This window comes from Anguilla rostrata, chromosome 17 (assembly GCF_018555375.3).
Source record: "Anguilla rostrata isolate EN2019 chromosome 17, ASM1855537v3, whole genome shotgun sequence".
In the NCBI taxonomy this organism is placed as follows: domain Eukaryota; kingdom Metazoa; phylum Chordata; class Actinopteri; order Anguilliformes; family Anguillidae; genus Anguilla; species Anguilla rostrata.
The window spans coordinates 4,905,523-4,919,529 of NC_057949.1; the positions used below are offsets into that span (position 1 = coordinate 4,905,523).

General features: G+C 45.5%; 1 protein-coding gene across 1 annotated transcript; it reads right to left on the reverse strand.

Annotated features, from left to right (window-relative positions):
- Positions 1–1,074: 1,074 nt before the first annotated feature.
- LOC135243914 (uncharacterized) lies at positions 1,075–12,790 on the reverse strand. Its single transcript, XM_064316056.1, has 4 exons — positions 11,792–12,790; positions 8,666–8,702; positions 7,682–7,747; positions 1,075–1,627 (listed from the first exon to the last, which is right to left on the reverse strand). The coding sequence occupies exons 1-3, from the start codon at positions 12,419–12,421 to the stop codon at positions 7,722–7,724; spliced, it is 693 nt and encodes a 230-aa protein (XP_064172126.1). The 5' UTR covers positions 12,422–12,790; the 3' UTR covers positions 1,075–1,627; positions 7,682–7,721.
- Positions 12,791–14,007: the final 1,217 nt, after the last annotated feature.

Genomic DNA, 14,007 nt, shown 5'->3' on the forward strand with positions numbered 1-14,007 from the left:
TGCTTGCTTCCCACCGAACCAAACGGTTTGTGGCATGAACAAGAGAGCCTATACATTTACTAAAGTTACCATAGTAATACAGACCATAATAAACCAGTGCATATGAAGTTTGGCTGTAGTGATATTCACATGCTCTGTTTTGTGGAGCCCGTGTTTATACAAGTTAACTAAATGTTATATATTATGCTACATGTAGGCTACCTTGCCCTTACATACACTGTTATATTGTTTATGTTTTAATATTACTGAGTAGGCTATAAGCAGGGTAATTCATGTTGGAAATGTTTTTTTTTTGTTTGTTTGTTTTTTGTTTTTTTTATAGAACCTCTCAAACAAGCTGCAAACTGATGCTGTGTTATGAAACCCTTTCAGATTTGGGGGGAGTTTGTTACATACGTTTATGTTCACACACAATTCTTCTTTATCTTTCCGACGACTCCAACTTGGTTTCTCGAGCGCGTGCATTATACATGTGGCCTTGTCTGGTAATGGTATGCATTTGCCGGAGCTGAATTGGACATTTCATTCCTCTTAATGCATCTGCTCTGCACTCCCATCTCCCAAATACTGCCACAGTGCCTTCCTCACAACCTTCAGCCCTACTTTCGCGTATTCGGTCTTCATCTTGAGTACATTTTTTAAGTTAGCACATGTTTACAATACCAAGACGGACTGAGAAAAATTTGTTTTGCATCTTTGTATCTTGCCCCTTCGTATCTTATTTATGATGGTAATGAACAGGGGTTGTACTGAATACCTGGCATTCTACCGTAATGTGAAATCCTCTATGCTTTCATTTCCAGCTTTTCCACGGTGTTGTCCTTGGGTGTCCTGAATATTTTCACTTTCCTTGTAAAGCTATATGCAAAACTGTAAATTAGTGGTTGTGTCTATTAGTGGATGCCTGTAGCATTTTTTACTTGTATATTTTGTAAATAAAAGGATCATCCCCGGCAGGGTGACAATTACTGTTTTATCCAATAGATGGCAGCATTGCAGCATTTATTGAGGTATTATTTTCTAAACTGTTTGGAAATTAGACACTAGTCATAGGGGTTTCAGTAACAACACGTATCAGGGAAAACGGCTTTATTAGCTTAATTGTTTTTTATGCAAGACAAACTGATGCATGCCAGTGAGACCTGAAATGATGCAGTCTAATTTATGTACACAGAAGCATTCCTGCAAACATCACTCTTTTTAAAAATCATTTTCTGGTTAACTGCTAGCTTACAATAACAGTAAACATTTATCATTGGGGCATATAAAATACCTGCATTTGACATGAGCTTCTTCAATGGGTGGTGAAGTGTTCTGACTTAAAAGTGAAAAATGAAAGAGGGAAAACAATGATCTCATGATCTCTCGATCTCATGATTTTTTAATGTTACATGATGTAAAAACCTGCTTGTACTGACAGTCGGGCTTTCGTAAGGTAAAGATGTGAAGTTCTCTAGAGAAGGCTTAATAAGGTGTGAGATGTTTCCCCGGCTGCGTTAGGGTGAGGTCTCTCGGTTACTCTCCCCGTGTTGCTGTCCTGCTCGTTTTCTGGGTCAGCCGTAACGGCGGGTCTGTCTGTGAGTGATCGCTCATTCACTTCTCCAGGAGGTGAGTCTTCCCTGCTTATCTGTGAAGGACAAACAGAAAAATGCAGGGACAGTCAGGACGGGAAGTCCTGTCTCGACTCTGCAGCAGAAAAATATAGGGCATTGAATATTTGGGTGAAAAAAGGGGAAACAATTTTTTTTTAAATCCTGCAATCTTATTGGTTTGGGCTTTTGCCAGTTTTAATACTGCTGAATTGCTCATTTGGCATGACTAACCACCTCCAACTGGAAACTTCTTAATATGAGATCATGACACTGAATCAACAACTTACGGCAGACTTTTTAGGAAAGACCATCCCATGAAGAAATTGGTAAGAATTATTTCACACCTAGGTCACACCTTCGTCAGACTCATATTGTCATAGCGCATGATCCATGATGGGTAGCAGTGTGGCATAGTGGGTAAGGAACTGGGCTTGTATCTGAAAGGTTATAAGTTCGATTCCTAGGTAGAACACCGCCGTTGTACCCTTGAGAAAGGTACTCAACCTGCATTCCTTCAGTATATATCCAGCTGTATAATTAGATGCAGTGTAAATGCTATGCAAAAAGTTGTGTAAGTTGCTCTGGATAAGAGCGTCTGCTAAATGCCTGTAATGTAATGTAATCCTGATTCGTGAGGCTAAGGGGCTGCATGTTGTTTATCTCAGCTGCAGTATCTGTTGCCACCTGCAGGGGTGGCAGCACAATCCTGTACAGCTTTTGCCTGGCGCTACATAGTTCCAGCGATCAAAATCAGTGAGCACTTACATTACAACATAAAAAATGTGTGCCTTCAAAGAAATTACACTACACTACTGCAACACTTTATTATCCAGCAGCATCTGTTTTGTCCCATTAACAGGAGTCCACCTACAGGAACAACAAGGCTTTAGACAAAGATCCAAAAATGTTAAATAGTCTCACTTGCTGCTTCCCTTTATTGGCTGTGAAATAAAAAATAAAGCATTACAGCTACTGACCAGCACACTGACTGATCAATACAATCCAACAGGACCCCACCTAAAATTTCAAAACTTAAATCTGACAGCAGAGATTTTAGCTTTAGGTCTCCTAAGCTTTGGAATGACTTCCCCTAGAAGCAGAAACAGATTAAGTCTTTAAAACAAAAAAAGTTATTTAGTCTTTAAGACAAGGCCATACAAAAAAAGTTGACTCCTTCAAACACACACATGCACGAGACAGTGACAGCTCCAGGGGAAATAAAAGCATGAGGCTTTTATTATAAAGTTATGTTATAAAGTTATTATTACAACAGTTATAGTGTAATGATGTTACAACAGTTACAGTGTCATGATATTATTACAACAGTTATAGTGTATTATAGAGATTCTGGTGTAATGGTGTTATTATAGAGCTTCTGGTGTAATGGTGTTATTATAGAGCTTCTGGTGTAATGGTGTTATTATAGAGCTTCTGGTGTAATGGTGTTATTATAGAGCTTTTGGTGTAATGGTGTTATTACAGAGCTTCTGGTGTAATGGTGTTATTACACAGCTTTGTGTGTAATGGTGTTATTATAGAGCTTCTGGTGTAATGGTGTTATTATAGAGGTTTGGGTGTAATGGTGTTATAGATTAATTCCATTATAACGTCCAGCTCACTAGCAGGAGTTTCATGTCTGGTATGGTATGAAGGCTGGACTGTATCAATCGACAACATCATGGGTGAATCAGAAACTGGGCTGGATATCAGAAATTCCTAACTGCCCCTTTAAAATCTTGGTGGCGATATTGTCATTGTTGTTTCATCCGAAATTATTCCTTGCAATCACACCATATGATTGGTTGGTCAGATGACGTACATGCAGCCGCGATGCATTATGCTGTTCCTGTTGACCATTGACTAAGCACAGATGCATACTCAAAATTTCTGCTAATGTAGCATACATCTTTTTGTGTACTCAAAACGAACATGCTATACACTAGAAACACACTACATGCTCATTTTACATCACGGTCAGTTATTATGATGAGTACATATGCGGTTTTGAACACAACCAGTGTCTGACTAGAAAAGCGTAACTTCCAGATTTGAAACCGCAGTTCTGTGTTTGCAACCAATGAGCCGCAGAGAAAGAACGCCTTTGACATTACAGATGGAAGCCGTAGGTCATCATTGCAAGATGAAAACCTTCAAATTTTGTAGTCCCACTGTTGATATAAACACACAACATGAAATTACCCGCCAGCGTGATAACTTCTTGTTTAAAGGTAAGAGAATGATTGTGGTTTTATACTTGGAAACTAAGTGCTCTCCAGCCAATCATCAAAACACTTGAGGTTTGCATATACATTATTATGAGTGAATATGGTGTTGGTTATTTGCCCCTGTACAAAATAGTGAGCCATTGGTGTTGTTTATGACCCATTCTATAATGTGATTGTCCCTGTTTCTGATGACCAGATCCCAGTGTACTGGCCCACACTTTGGGTTGAGATAGCATCAGGTCCGCTACAAATTCAGGATTATGTCTAAATGAGTATCAGTTTAACATAAAGCTTTAAAATATTAATAACTTTTTTATTTTCACTTTTGAGTCAAATAAACAGAAAGAGCACAATCTGGTGTTCAGAGCCTGAAACTACAAGACTTAATGATGTGACAAAACACAAACATCTGACAATCGACTCATTCATTTGTACAGGAAAAAATAACCATTACCATATTCACAGGGATTATATTCACCGGGATTGCATGTATGAAAGGTGCTGTATTATGATTATTATGATTATGATTATTATTATTATTATTAGATAGTATATACAAACAGTACTCCAATCCATAGCTTCATGCTACTGATAAAACAGGGAACTGATGTAATCTATCTGTAGTGGTGGGATTGGTGATTTTTTTTTTTTTTTTTTGAGGGGGGTTGGGTGGGATCCACTGGATGGATTTCCGATTTTCCAATTTATTTTGATTCCTTGTGTCATAATCATTATTAGGAAGAACTGTGGTCCATATAGAATCAGCTTGTTACCACAACAATTCAATGCAGTTTTACCAACAAACTATGTCCATTCTTTATCTAACATCGTTTCGGGAACACACACCTAGCATATCAAACACAGAGAGAGGTCACTAAGTTACCATTAAATGACTCAGGCTAAGTAGCTACACCTGTTACCATAAAAAAAGAATTACAATTCAGTGCATGCAAAGTTCTCTAAAGCAATGTACAACAGAAGATGGTATATGGGGTGGATGGGGTGGAGAGTAAGAGGCCAGTCGAAGCATGACTGGGGTGGGATCGCGTGTTAGCGGGGTGTGGTTTCAGTGTGTATTTGGAGTGGGAGTCGAGTGGCGCTCATGACCAGTGGATGCACCTGCAGGCAATCAATAATCTATTAATAACATCTATTTCTGTGGCTTGCAGTGAGGCTGGAGCAGAACACCCTGAACAGCTCCCGCTCTCTCTGCCTGGGGCCCCCTGCTCCTGACCCCTCACTGCTCCCGCTCTCTCTGCCTGGGGCCCCTGCTCCTGACCCCTCACTGCTCCCGCTCTCTCTGCCTGGGGCCCCTGCTCCTGACCCCTCACTGCTCCCGCTCTCTCTGCTGGGGCCCCTGCTCCTGACCCCTCACTGCTCCCGCTCTCTCTGCCTGGGGCCCCCCTGCTCCTGACCCCTCACTGCTCCCGCTCTCTCTGCTGGGGCCCCTGCTCCTGACCCCTCACAGCTCCCGCTCTCTCTGCCTGGGGCCCCTGCTCCTGACCCCTCACTGCTCCTGCTCTCTCTGCTGGGGCCCCCTGCTCCTGACCCCTCACTGCTCCCGCTCTCTCTGCTGGGGCCCCTGCTCCTGACCCCTCACTGCTCCCGCTCTCTCTGCTGGGGCCCCTGCTCCTGACCCCTCACTGCCCCCTCTCTCTGCCTGGGGCCCCTGCTCCTGACCCCTCACTGCTCCTGCTCTCTCTGCTGGGCCCCCTGCTCCTGACCCCTCACTGCTCCCGCTCTCTCTGCCTGGGGCCCCTGCTCCTGACCCCTCACTGCTCCGCTCTCTTGCTGGGGCCCCTGCTCTGACCCCTCACTGCTCCCGCTCTCTCTGCTGGGGCCCCCCGCTCCTGACCCCTCACTGCTCCCGCTCTCTCTGCTGGGGCCCCTGCTCCTGACCCCTCACTGCTCCCGCTCTCTCTGCTGGGGCCCCTGCTCCTGACCCCTCACTGCTCCCGCTCTCTCTGCTGGGGCCCCCCGCTCCTGACCCCTCACTGCTCCCGCTCATTCTGCCTGGGGCCCCTGCTCCTGACCCCTCACAGCTCCCGCTCTCTCTGCCTGGGGCCCCTGCTCCTGACCCCTCACTGCTCCCGCTCTCTCTGCTGGGCCCCCCGCTCCTGACCCCTCACTGCTCCCGCTCTCTCTGCCTGGGGCCCCTGCTCTTGACCCCTCACTGCTCCCGCTCTCTCTGCCTGGGGCCCCCCGCTCCTGACCCCTCACTGCTCCCGCTCTCTCTGCCTGGGGCCCCTGCTCCTGACCCCTCACTGCTCCTGCTCGCTCTGCCTGGGGCCCCTGCTCCTGACCCCTCACTGCTCCCGCTCTCTCTGCCTGGGGCCCCTGCTCCTGACCCCTCACTGCTCCCGCTCTCTCTGCTGGGGCCCCCCGCTCCTGACCCCTCACTGCTCCCGCTCCCTCTGCCTGGGGCCTCCCGCTCCGGTCCCCATTTTGCCTGGGCACCCCTCTCTACTGTTTAGCCTCTGTCTCTATATGACTTCTTTTTGTGTGTCTTCGTGCTTAAGTTGGTGTTTTCATTTTCCTTATTTATTTTTAAATTTATTTTATTTTGTGTGGGACTTTGGTCAGCAACTGTTTTTATGCGACATTTATAAGTAACTGAACTTGAATTCGGTTACCGCTGGTGAACTTATTTTATGGATTGTACTGTTTACCCTTTGGGTTAATAAAATGGTGTGTGAATTTCCCCCCAACCCCATGTGGGTGCATTCCTGTGGTCCACAACAACATATTATAATACAAAGGGATGGTTTTATAGATTAATTATTCGTAGTCGTACACATAAAGCCTCATATACTAAGATCCAAGATCTTATCCTCATTTACCAAGATCCAAAAGTACTATCTCTAACAGATCACACTGTTTGGTTGGTGTACATTTTCCGGTGTTCGACACAATAATTTCATGGGTGGTGGATGAGAAAAAGCCATCAGGGAAGTCAAGGAGAAACTAATCAATCAGGAGAGGGTCTTGCGCCGTTTGTAACGATGTTTAAAGCATCCGTAGAGAGCCGAGTAGTATAACCTGCTTTAGCAAGCATGCTCATATAATTATTCAAGCCTTAGAAAATAAATAATTTCTATTGATATATAATTAAATTTACGCTTAGTAGAATGAATGCTTGGCTTAATCCAGCACAGAAAAGCATAGGCCTGTCATTCAAACGATACACACTAAGCATTTGCATAAGTGCAATTTTCTGAGCAGGATGAAGAAAGTGTGATTACATTTACACAAATATAGCAATCATGCTTCTATTTGTACAGCCTGTGCCACACAGCCACTACAACTTGTCCAGAGCACCGCTGCCTGACTTGTCTTCAACCTTCCTAAGTTCTCACATGGTACTCCACTGCTGAGGTCACCACCAGGATCAGGTGGTTCAAAGTCCTGAGCCTGCAGCCGACAGGACAGCCCCCACCTACTTACAGGACATAATTCAACCCTACACGCCAGCTCGACCACTCCGCTCTGCTGCAGCCGGGCGACTTGAACCCCCTGCCATCCGGGTGAACGGTTCTCGCTCGTCCCTACCGCGGAGCTTCTCCACCCTAGCTCCCCAGTGGTTCAACAAGCACATATGGATGTGATGTTTGGGCGTCCGCATACTTTTGGCCATGTAGTATACATTACGAATCATCGGGAGATCTGCTCCGGTAAATATAGAATGTGTCTGAATGAGATGGCCATACTTCAGTTATCTACAGTTATAATGCAACTCGTGCCTAAGTCATGTGATGTCTTTTTCATGCAGAGCCACGCAGGTGAGCCCATCGTTGTTCGAGCCAGAAGTTTATCTAGCCTGTTATCTAGCCCGCTAATGCTTTTCGGACGGGGTCCTGGACTCACCCGATGCCAGTTGGGGAGAAGCGCTGGTCTGTCCTGTGGTTTACTGAGTCTCCTGTACTGCTTGCTCTGCAGGAGAAGGAACAACAGAGCCCTCAGCTCACAGCATGCACACTCAAAAACAAGCAAAAACCATTGCATGGGCAATAATCGCACCTACAGTACACTACTACATTACACTTATTTATCTGGCAAGCAGATGCCATTACCCAGGGATATTTCTATTTTGGCTCCTATAAGTACCGTCATCAAGGAGTACAACAGTGATATCCAACCAGGACTTGAAACGTGAAATGCTTCAAGTAACAAAGTCTGTCCCATAACCTCTAACCATCATGGGGCTGCCCCCACTGCCCACCTGTGGGGGTGTGGGTTCATCTCTGCCGCTCACTCTCTCAGCAGGTAAGAGCATGTGATGAAGACAGACCTTTCAGCCCATCCTGGCTTGTGATTTACCAACAGACTCAAGAATATCCAGCACTGCATCAAGCCTCACAAACTTTTCCATGCATTGGCTACTCTATATGTAGAGCAGTACTTCCTGATATCTGTCAGCGTAATAGAATAGGGATAAAACAACTATAGAGTTGCCTTTGACATAGAAACCGTACAGGACCTCAACCAATCATGGAGTATGTTGATAATAACAGAACAATGGCTGCAGTGATTGGTGGATATGTGGCTGTGCTTCCACGGTTCCTTGCCATATCTAGACAATGCAGCCAGAAGGTAACCACCAATAACCATTGGTATTGTTGTATTTTTTTATTATCAATATACTCCATGAATGGAGTCTGTTGGATTGGAGTTCCTCTCTGGTTTCTATGCAAAAAGGTGACAACACTAATGCCCTACCCCGGTTCCAAATATTATCATTCCTGATATCAGTGCAAAATGTACCTTTTACTCATTTCCATTGATGGCAGTGTGTGCACAGGAAACTGAACGGGTTAAAAATGTAATGGAGCTGTAGTTGTAAGGACTCACCAATCTCTGATTTGATGTGCTCACTCTCCTTGGGGCCCTGCGGAAGGACACACATGGCAAACGGCAAGAGATGAGTTCTGATAACATTTTTACATGTCCTACACATAACGGATCTCTCAAGCAGTGGAATCATTCTTTTTATTTACGTTATTGAAATGTAGGATACTGGGTAATGATCTGATCTTGTATCCTGAAGTTAAAAAAACAAAAGGGGGTGAGTGACTTTGAGAAATATCACTTTTTCAAAGCAGAGAAGAGATCCAGATCCCATACTCTACTACTGCAGCGATCAGCTTCTCTGTCACCCTCCCGCTGCCCACCACTATAAACACACAATGACCATACTGAAGTGTATGGAAAATCATTTTATATTCATACATCATGTAGGTGAATATTAATGTACTGAGTCGATGGAGACTATGTGAAAAAAATAAGAAGAATTACACTTGAGAACTGGGAAAACCAAAAAACTGTAAACAAAGCCAGAGTACCGGTGTAATTGAAGCTTGAAACAAGCTCCTCTGCAACAGATAAATAAAATAAGCAAAGCGCTTCTGTGGACACCACTCAAAATATAAAGTCCAATTGTTTTCATGTGACTAATGTGTGTGTATGAAGAGCAACGCTTCCTCAGGTGACTGAGAATGTCAATGCAGGACATGATCGCACTGTGAGCAAGAACAGTCCATCGACAAATGCATAGAGAGGGATATTAGAGGGGGCTGCAGTACATAAACCACTCACTACAAAGACAAATGCACATTTGAGACTTTAGTGGAGTAAAAAACCATAGGCACTGGTCTACAGAGATGTGGAAAAAATAGATATGGTCAGATGAGTCATCCATCACCACATTCTTGACAAGTAGGCAAGTGCATGTGTGGCGTACACCAAGAGAACGGTACAGGCCTGAATGCTTAACCCCTGCAGTGAGGGGGTCTGGTGGCTCTGTTATGCTGTGCGGCGTTAGTCCACTTGTCCCCTTAGAGGGAAGGGACACTGCAAATCAAAACAAACTTATTCTGAGCGTACGAAAATGATGAAAATAATATGCTATGGCCTTGACCAGATCTCCACCCAACTGAACATCTATGGGAAATTTTGGACTAATGTGTAAGACAGCACTCTCCACCATCATCACCAAAACATCAAATGAGGGAATGTATCTTTTGGAAGAATAGTGTTCCACTCCTCCAGTAGAGTTCCAGAGACTTCTAGAATCTATGCCAAGGTGAATTGAAGCTGTTCTGGTGGCTTATGTTGCAATTACTGAATGATCGGTTCTTGTTCAGTTGCTTGGGTCTGCATGCTTATGTGATTGTCTTCAGGCATACTTAGTTGCCTAAGTGTTTCCTCTGAGTTCCCTGCTGAGCCTCTGAGCAACCTCCCAGTTTTATGTCATCCCCTCATGCCTTCTGCTTTCCTGTGCTTTTCCCAGTGCTTTGCCTCCCATGTTGTGTTCTCTGCATCCAGTGTTTTTATGTATTTTTTTTTCTGGCCTCTCAACCTTTTTGAATTTCAACCTCTAAATCCCTAAACTTCTCTGCACTTGGGTCCAAGCCAAAATGCTCATTGTGAACCCTTGAAACCCAGTCATAAACCCCACAAGAGCTGGTGCGTATGTTCTCAGGTGTAACTATGTTCCGGCCATTGTGGTATATAGGCTTGAATTTCAGAGTCAGGTCCCACATCTAAATCAGAGCTAGGTACAAGTCATACACCAAAGTATACACATCAGGTTATTGCTCAGCATATCATGTTTCTTTAGCACCTTTCCCCACTCTTACTAACAAAATGTCCAAAACATTCTAGTTACAGGTTTTTAAATTGAATGAAAATGAGTCAGATAAACTTGCTTGTCCTTCCTGAGACAGAAACCAAATCCTTACAATTTCAATCGGTCCCCTAACTCCAATACTGATCAATCTCCACCTCGGTATTACTTCTCATAAAAGTTCTAGTTTGGTTCTGTACAGATGTTGATTTGTATGATATATGGAGAGTGCCTAACTCATCATTATATCATTATACTGTTTCATAATGTTACATTACATTACATTACAGGCATTTGGCAGACGCTCTTATCCAGAGCGACGTACAACAAAGTGTATAACCATAACCAGGAACAAGTATGTCGAAAACCCTAGAGAGTTGTTTTATTTTGTGCCTGTTCTATGTTTTCATTTTATGTTGAATGCTCACTGCTCCGCAAATACCTTACAGACACGTTCTGAATATCGTTGCAGTTTGGGAAGGGCCGGCCCCTCGGGCAATGCATTATCCTGATGGATCATCAGGAGGAGAACCTGAAACTATGGCGGTATATCAGTAGCAGGTCTTGACCCCAGGACCTGCAGGAGACCTGAAGCAGTTAACCGCCCTCCTACTCAAACTGCAGTATATCGGAGCAGGGTGTGAGGTTGGCCTGACTGGCATCTCTGTATTTAGCACACGCAGGGGGCACCCGTGGCCCTCTTTAAAAGCTGCTCATCACCGCCCTGCTGGCTCAGCTCTGTAAACAACCCCGTCCCCAGCGACTGCCTGTGATGTGGCCAGGGTCCAGCTCGGGCCTGGTCCCAGCACCCCGGCTAGGTATCACCTCCTGAGCCGAATTCCACTCAGGTCCTGAAGGCAACCTTACACCATCTCACATAATCCTGCTGGGGCCATTACCATACGCTCCCTTTAAAGCGTGCGCTATACCATCCACACACAAATATTCTGTCCCATCCCTCATGCCAGGAATATCAGCACTGAAAGATCAGTGCACAAGTGCACCAAATACAGACACGGGCGCATCGATTGTGGTTGACGTGGGGCAGAGGAGGTGCCAATGACCAGGGCAGTGACCAAATTCCCAAACTAGCGAGCCCCTCCCTCCCCCGGCACACTTAGATTTCTATCTTGCGGAAGATGGCGGAAGATAATTTACGAGCATTGGTGACCTGCAAAGGCACTCAGGGATTTGCCATCCATCACTTTTCAAACCGCTGCCGCTTTCCACATTTGCAGGACATTTACGAATTAGGCAAGATTAAGACACGAGTGAAAATCACGTGTGAAAACGTATAGGAATTTTGGGATGCAGTACAAGGACAGTGGACAGGGAAAGAGCACCCTCCATACCTCCGCCCTGGACTTGCGCTCGCTTCTCAAGGGTTCGGTGGGGTGGGGTGGGGCTTCCGCAGGTTTCTCAGTCACCTCCTCTGGGAGTTTAGGAACCTCCTCAGGGGCAGCTGGGGGTGGTTTCGGGACCTCCTTGGGGGCAGCCGGGGGAGGTTTCGGAACCTCTTTGGGGGCAGCCGGGGGTGGTTTCGGGACCTCCTTAGGGGCAGCTGGGGGTGGTTTCGGAACCTCCTTAGGAGCAGCCGGGGGTGGTTTTGGGACCTCCTTGGGGGCAGCCGGGGCTGGTTTTGGGACCTCCTTGGGGGCAGCCGGAGCCGGTTTTGGTGCTTCTGGGGGCGGCTTCGGGGAACCCCGCTTGCGAGCGGGCTCGGCGGAGATGCTGAAGAGCAGACACAGCCGGTCCAGGTCCCGCTCGATTTGCTCCGCGCTCAGGTGCAGCTGCTTGCCCCCGCCCCCGCCCCCGCCTCCGCCCCCGCCCATGGTCGCCGCCAGGGCGGCGGCGTGCTTCTTCTTCCTCTCCGCCTCCTCAGCCGCCAGCTCGGCCTGGTTCTTCTGATGGAAGTACACGGTCATGGTCAGTATGACCAGCCCGCACACCGCCATGCTCACTGCCCACACCACGTCCACCATGGTCAGAGGAGGTCCGTCCGCCCGCTCAGAGAACGCTAAACCACCGAAACGTCAAAAACAAAATCTTCCCCGTTCTCCACTCTCTCCCGACCCCGCAGAAGAAGCAACAGAGGTAGGTTTCAGCAGGTATTCCCCAGAGCTCAATTTTGCTGTCCGTCGACAGCAGAGACGGTTTCTAAGTTCCCTCGTTGTGAAGTTCAGCGGCAGGCAGCCCGGGAGCACTCACCCTCTCGCTGGGGCTCTGAGAACGGCGCACATCTGTGGACGGCACAGACGACGTGAGCGACCTCACCGGAGTCGGGTTACAGGGAAAAGCAACACCCTACCCGGCGGACAAGTGCTATTTCAGTCACCGCAGAGACGCGCATGGCACACGCTGGCATCTACCCATGCGGCCTGTATTCAGACACTGATCCCAGGGTCATTCCTCAGAGGATGACGGGCCCAACTGAATGCTCTCCACAGTGGCAGCAAACTGCACTGATCAGTGAACATCTGTTGTACTCCATTTACCGAGGTTATTTAGCATGTGTTTCAATGTCATGCATTTCAATGGAATTGGCAAAAAGGCCGTATAGACAGCATGTGATAGTAATAGTGCTTCTAAATACATGCATCGTGTCCCAAAGCCAAACCCTAGCTACTCTTCTGCCTTCCACTGACAGGGACAGCTGTACAAAGGTAAAATTACTGAAATGATTGGTTCTCCTCTCTGGTGGGGACGTGGCCAGTTCCAAAGCATGAAGCATATACACAGTTCAAGAATAAAAACTGAAAGGAGAAAGAAGAACCAATTTGGTGTCATCTATAGTCTTAATTTTTTTTTTTAATAAAGGGTCTTTGAAAAGGCATGTATCTTCAACAGAGTTAACCAATTCTAATGCATGTCTAAATATTTAGACAACTCACAAATTGTGTTAATAAGTAGTTATTCCATTAATTGATTAATTTTCTTCCCTTTGTGTAATGCAGATGAGATAATGATTAAATTTTCCATAATGCAGGTGATTGTCTGCTTGGATTAACTGTAGAACTCACAGCAACTGAGCTGTCAAAACATTGTTTATGCTTTGCAAGCTGAATATATTATTTTGGAATGTAACATTAGCTTTACTTTTATGATACTTGGGCATATGTACCTATGTATGTTTGTATGCACAGATGAATAATGGTTTTATTTTTTGTATTTATTTCAGCCTGGCTAATTTAAAGCTATCTGAACCTGTCACTAGCAGCCTAGTTGTAGTGTTCGCCATTAGCTCATTAGCTCATTAGCTCATTAGCGTAGCCCCACATCATGGCTACAGACTAAAGTTTTACGGTCATTTCATGACACAAGGCGGCTTCTCAGTGTATTCAACACAAGCAGTTTGGATGTCGCCGAGGTTGTGGTATCTCTCAATGCACAGGTCTTTGATGTTTTCAGCACTAAAGTGAAACAAATCACTTTCCATTGATAATAATTCTAAATACTATCGAAATTGATGAAGTAGTACGTCTCAGCACTATTGTGAAAGAATACAAAATGAAGTATATGATATAAGAATTTCCTAAAGAGTGTGTTGGACTGTAACGCAAGATGCATT

Coding starts and splice junctions, on each gene's coding strand:
- LOC135243914 (XM_064316056.1), bottom strand. CDS start 12,421: ATGGTGGACGTGGTGTGGGCAGTGAGCATGGCGGTGTGCGGGCTGGTC. Junction 8,703..11,791: donor AGCGCAAGTCCAGGGCGGAG/GTATGGAGGGTG, acceptor GTCCTTCCGCAG/GGCCCCAAGGAGAGTGAGCA. Junction 7,748..8,665: donor GCACATCAAATCAGAGATTG/GTGAGTCCTTAC, acceptor CTTCTCCTGCAG/AGCAAGCAGTACAGGAGACT.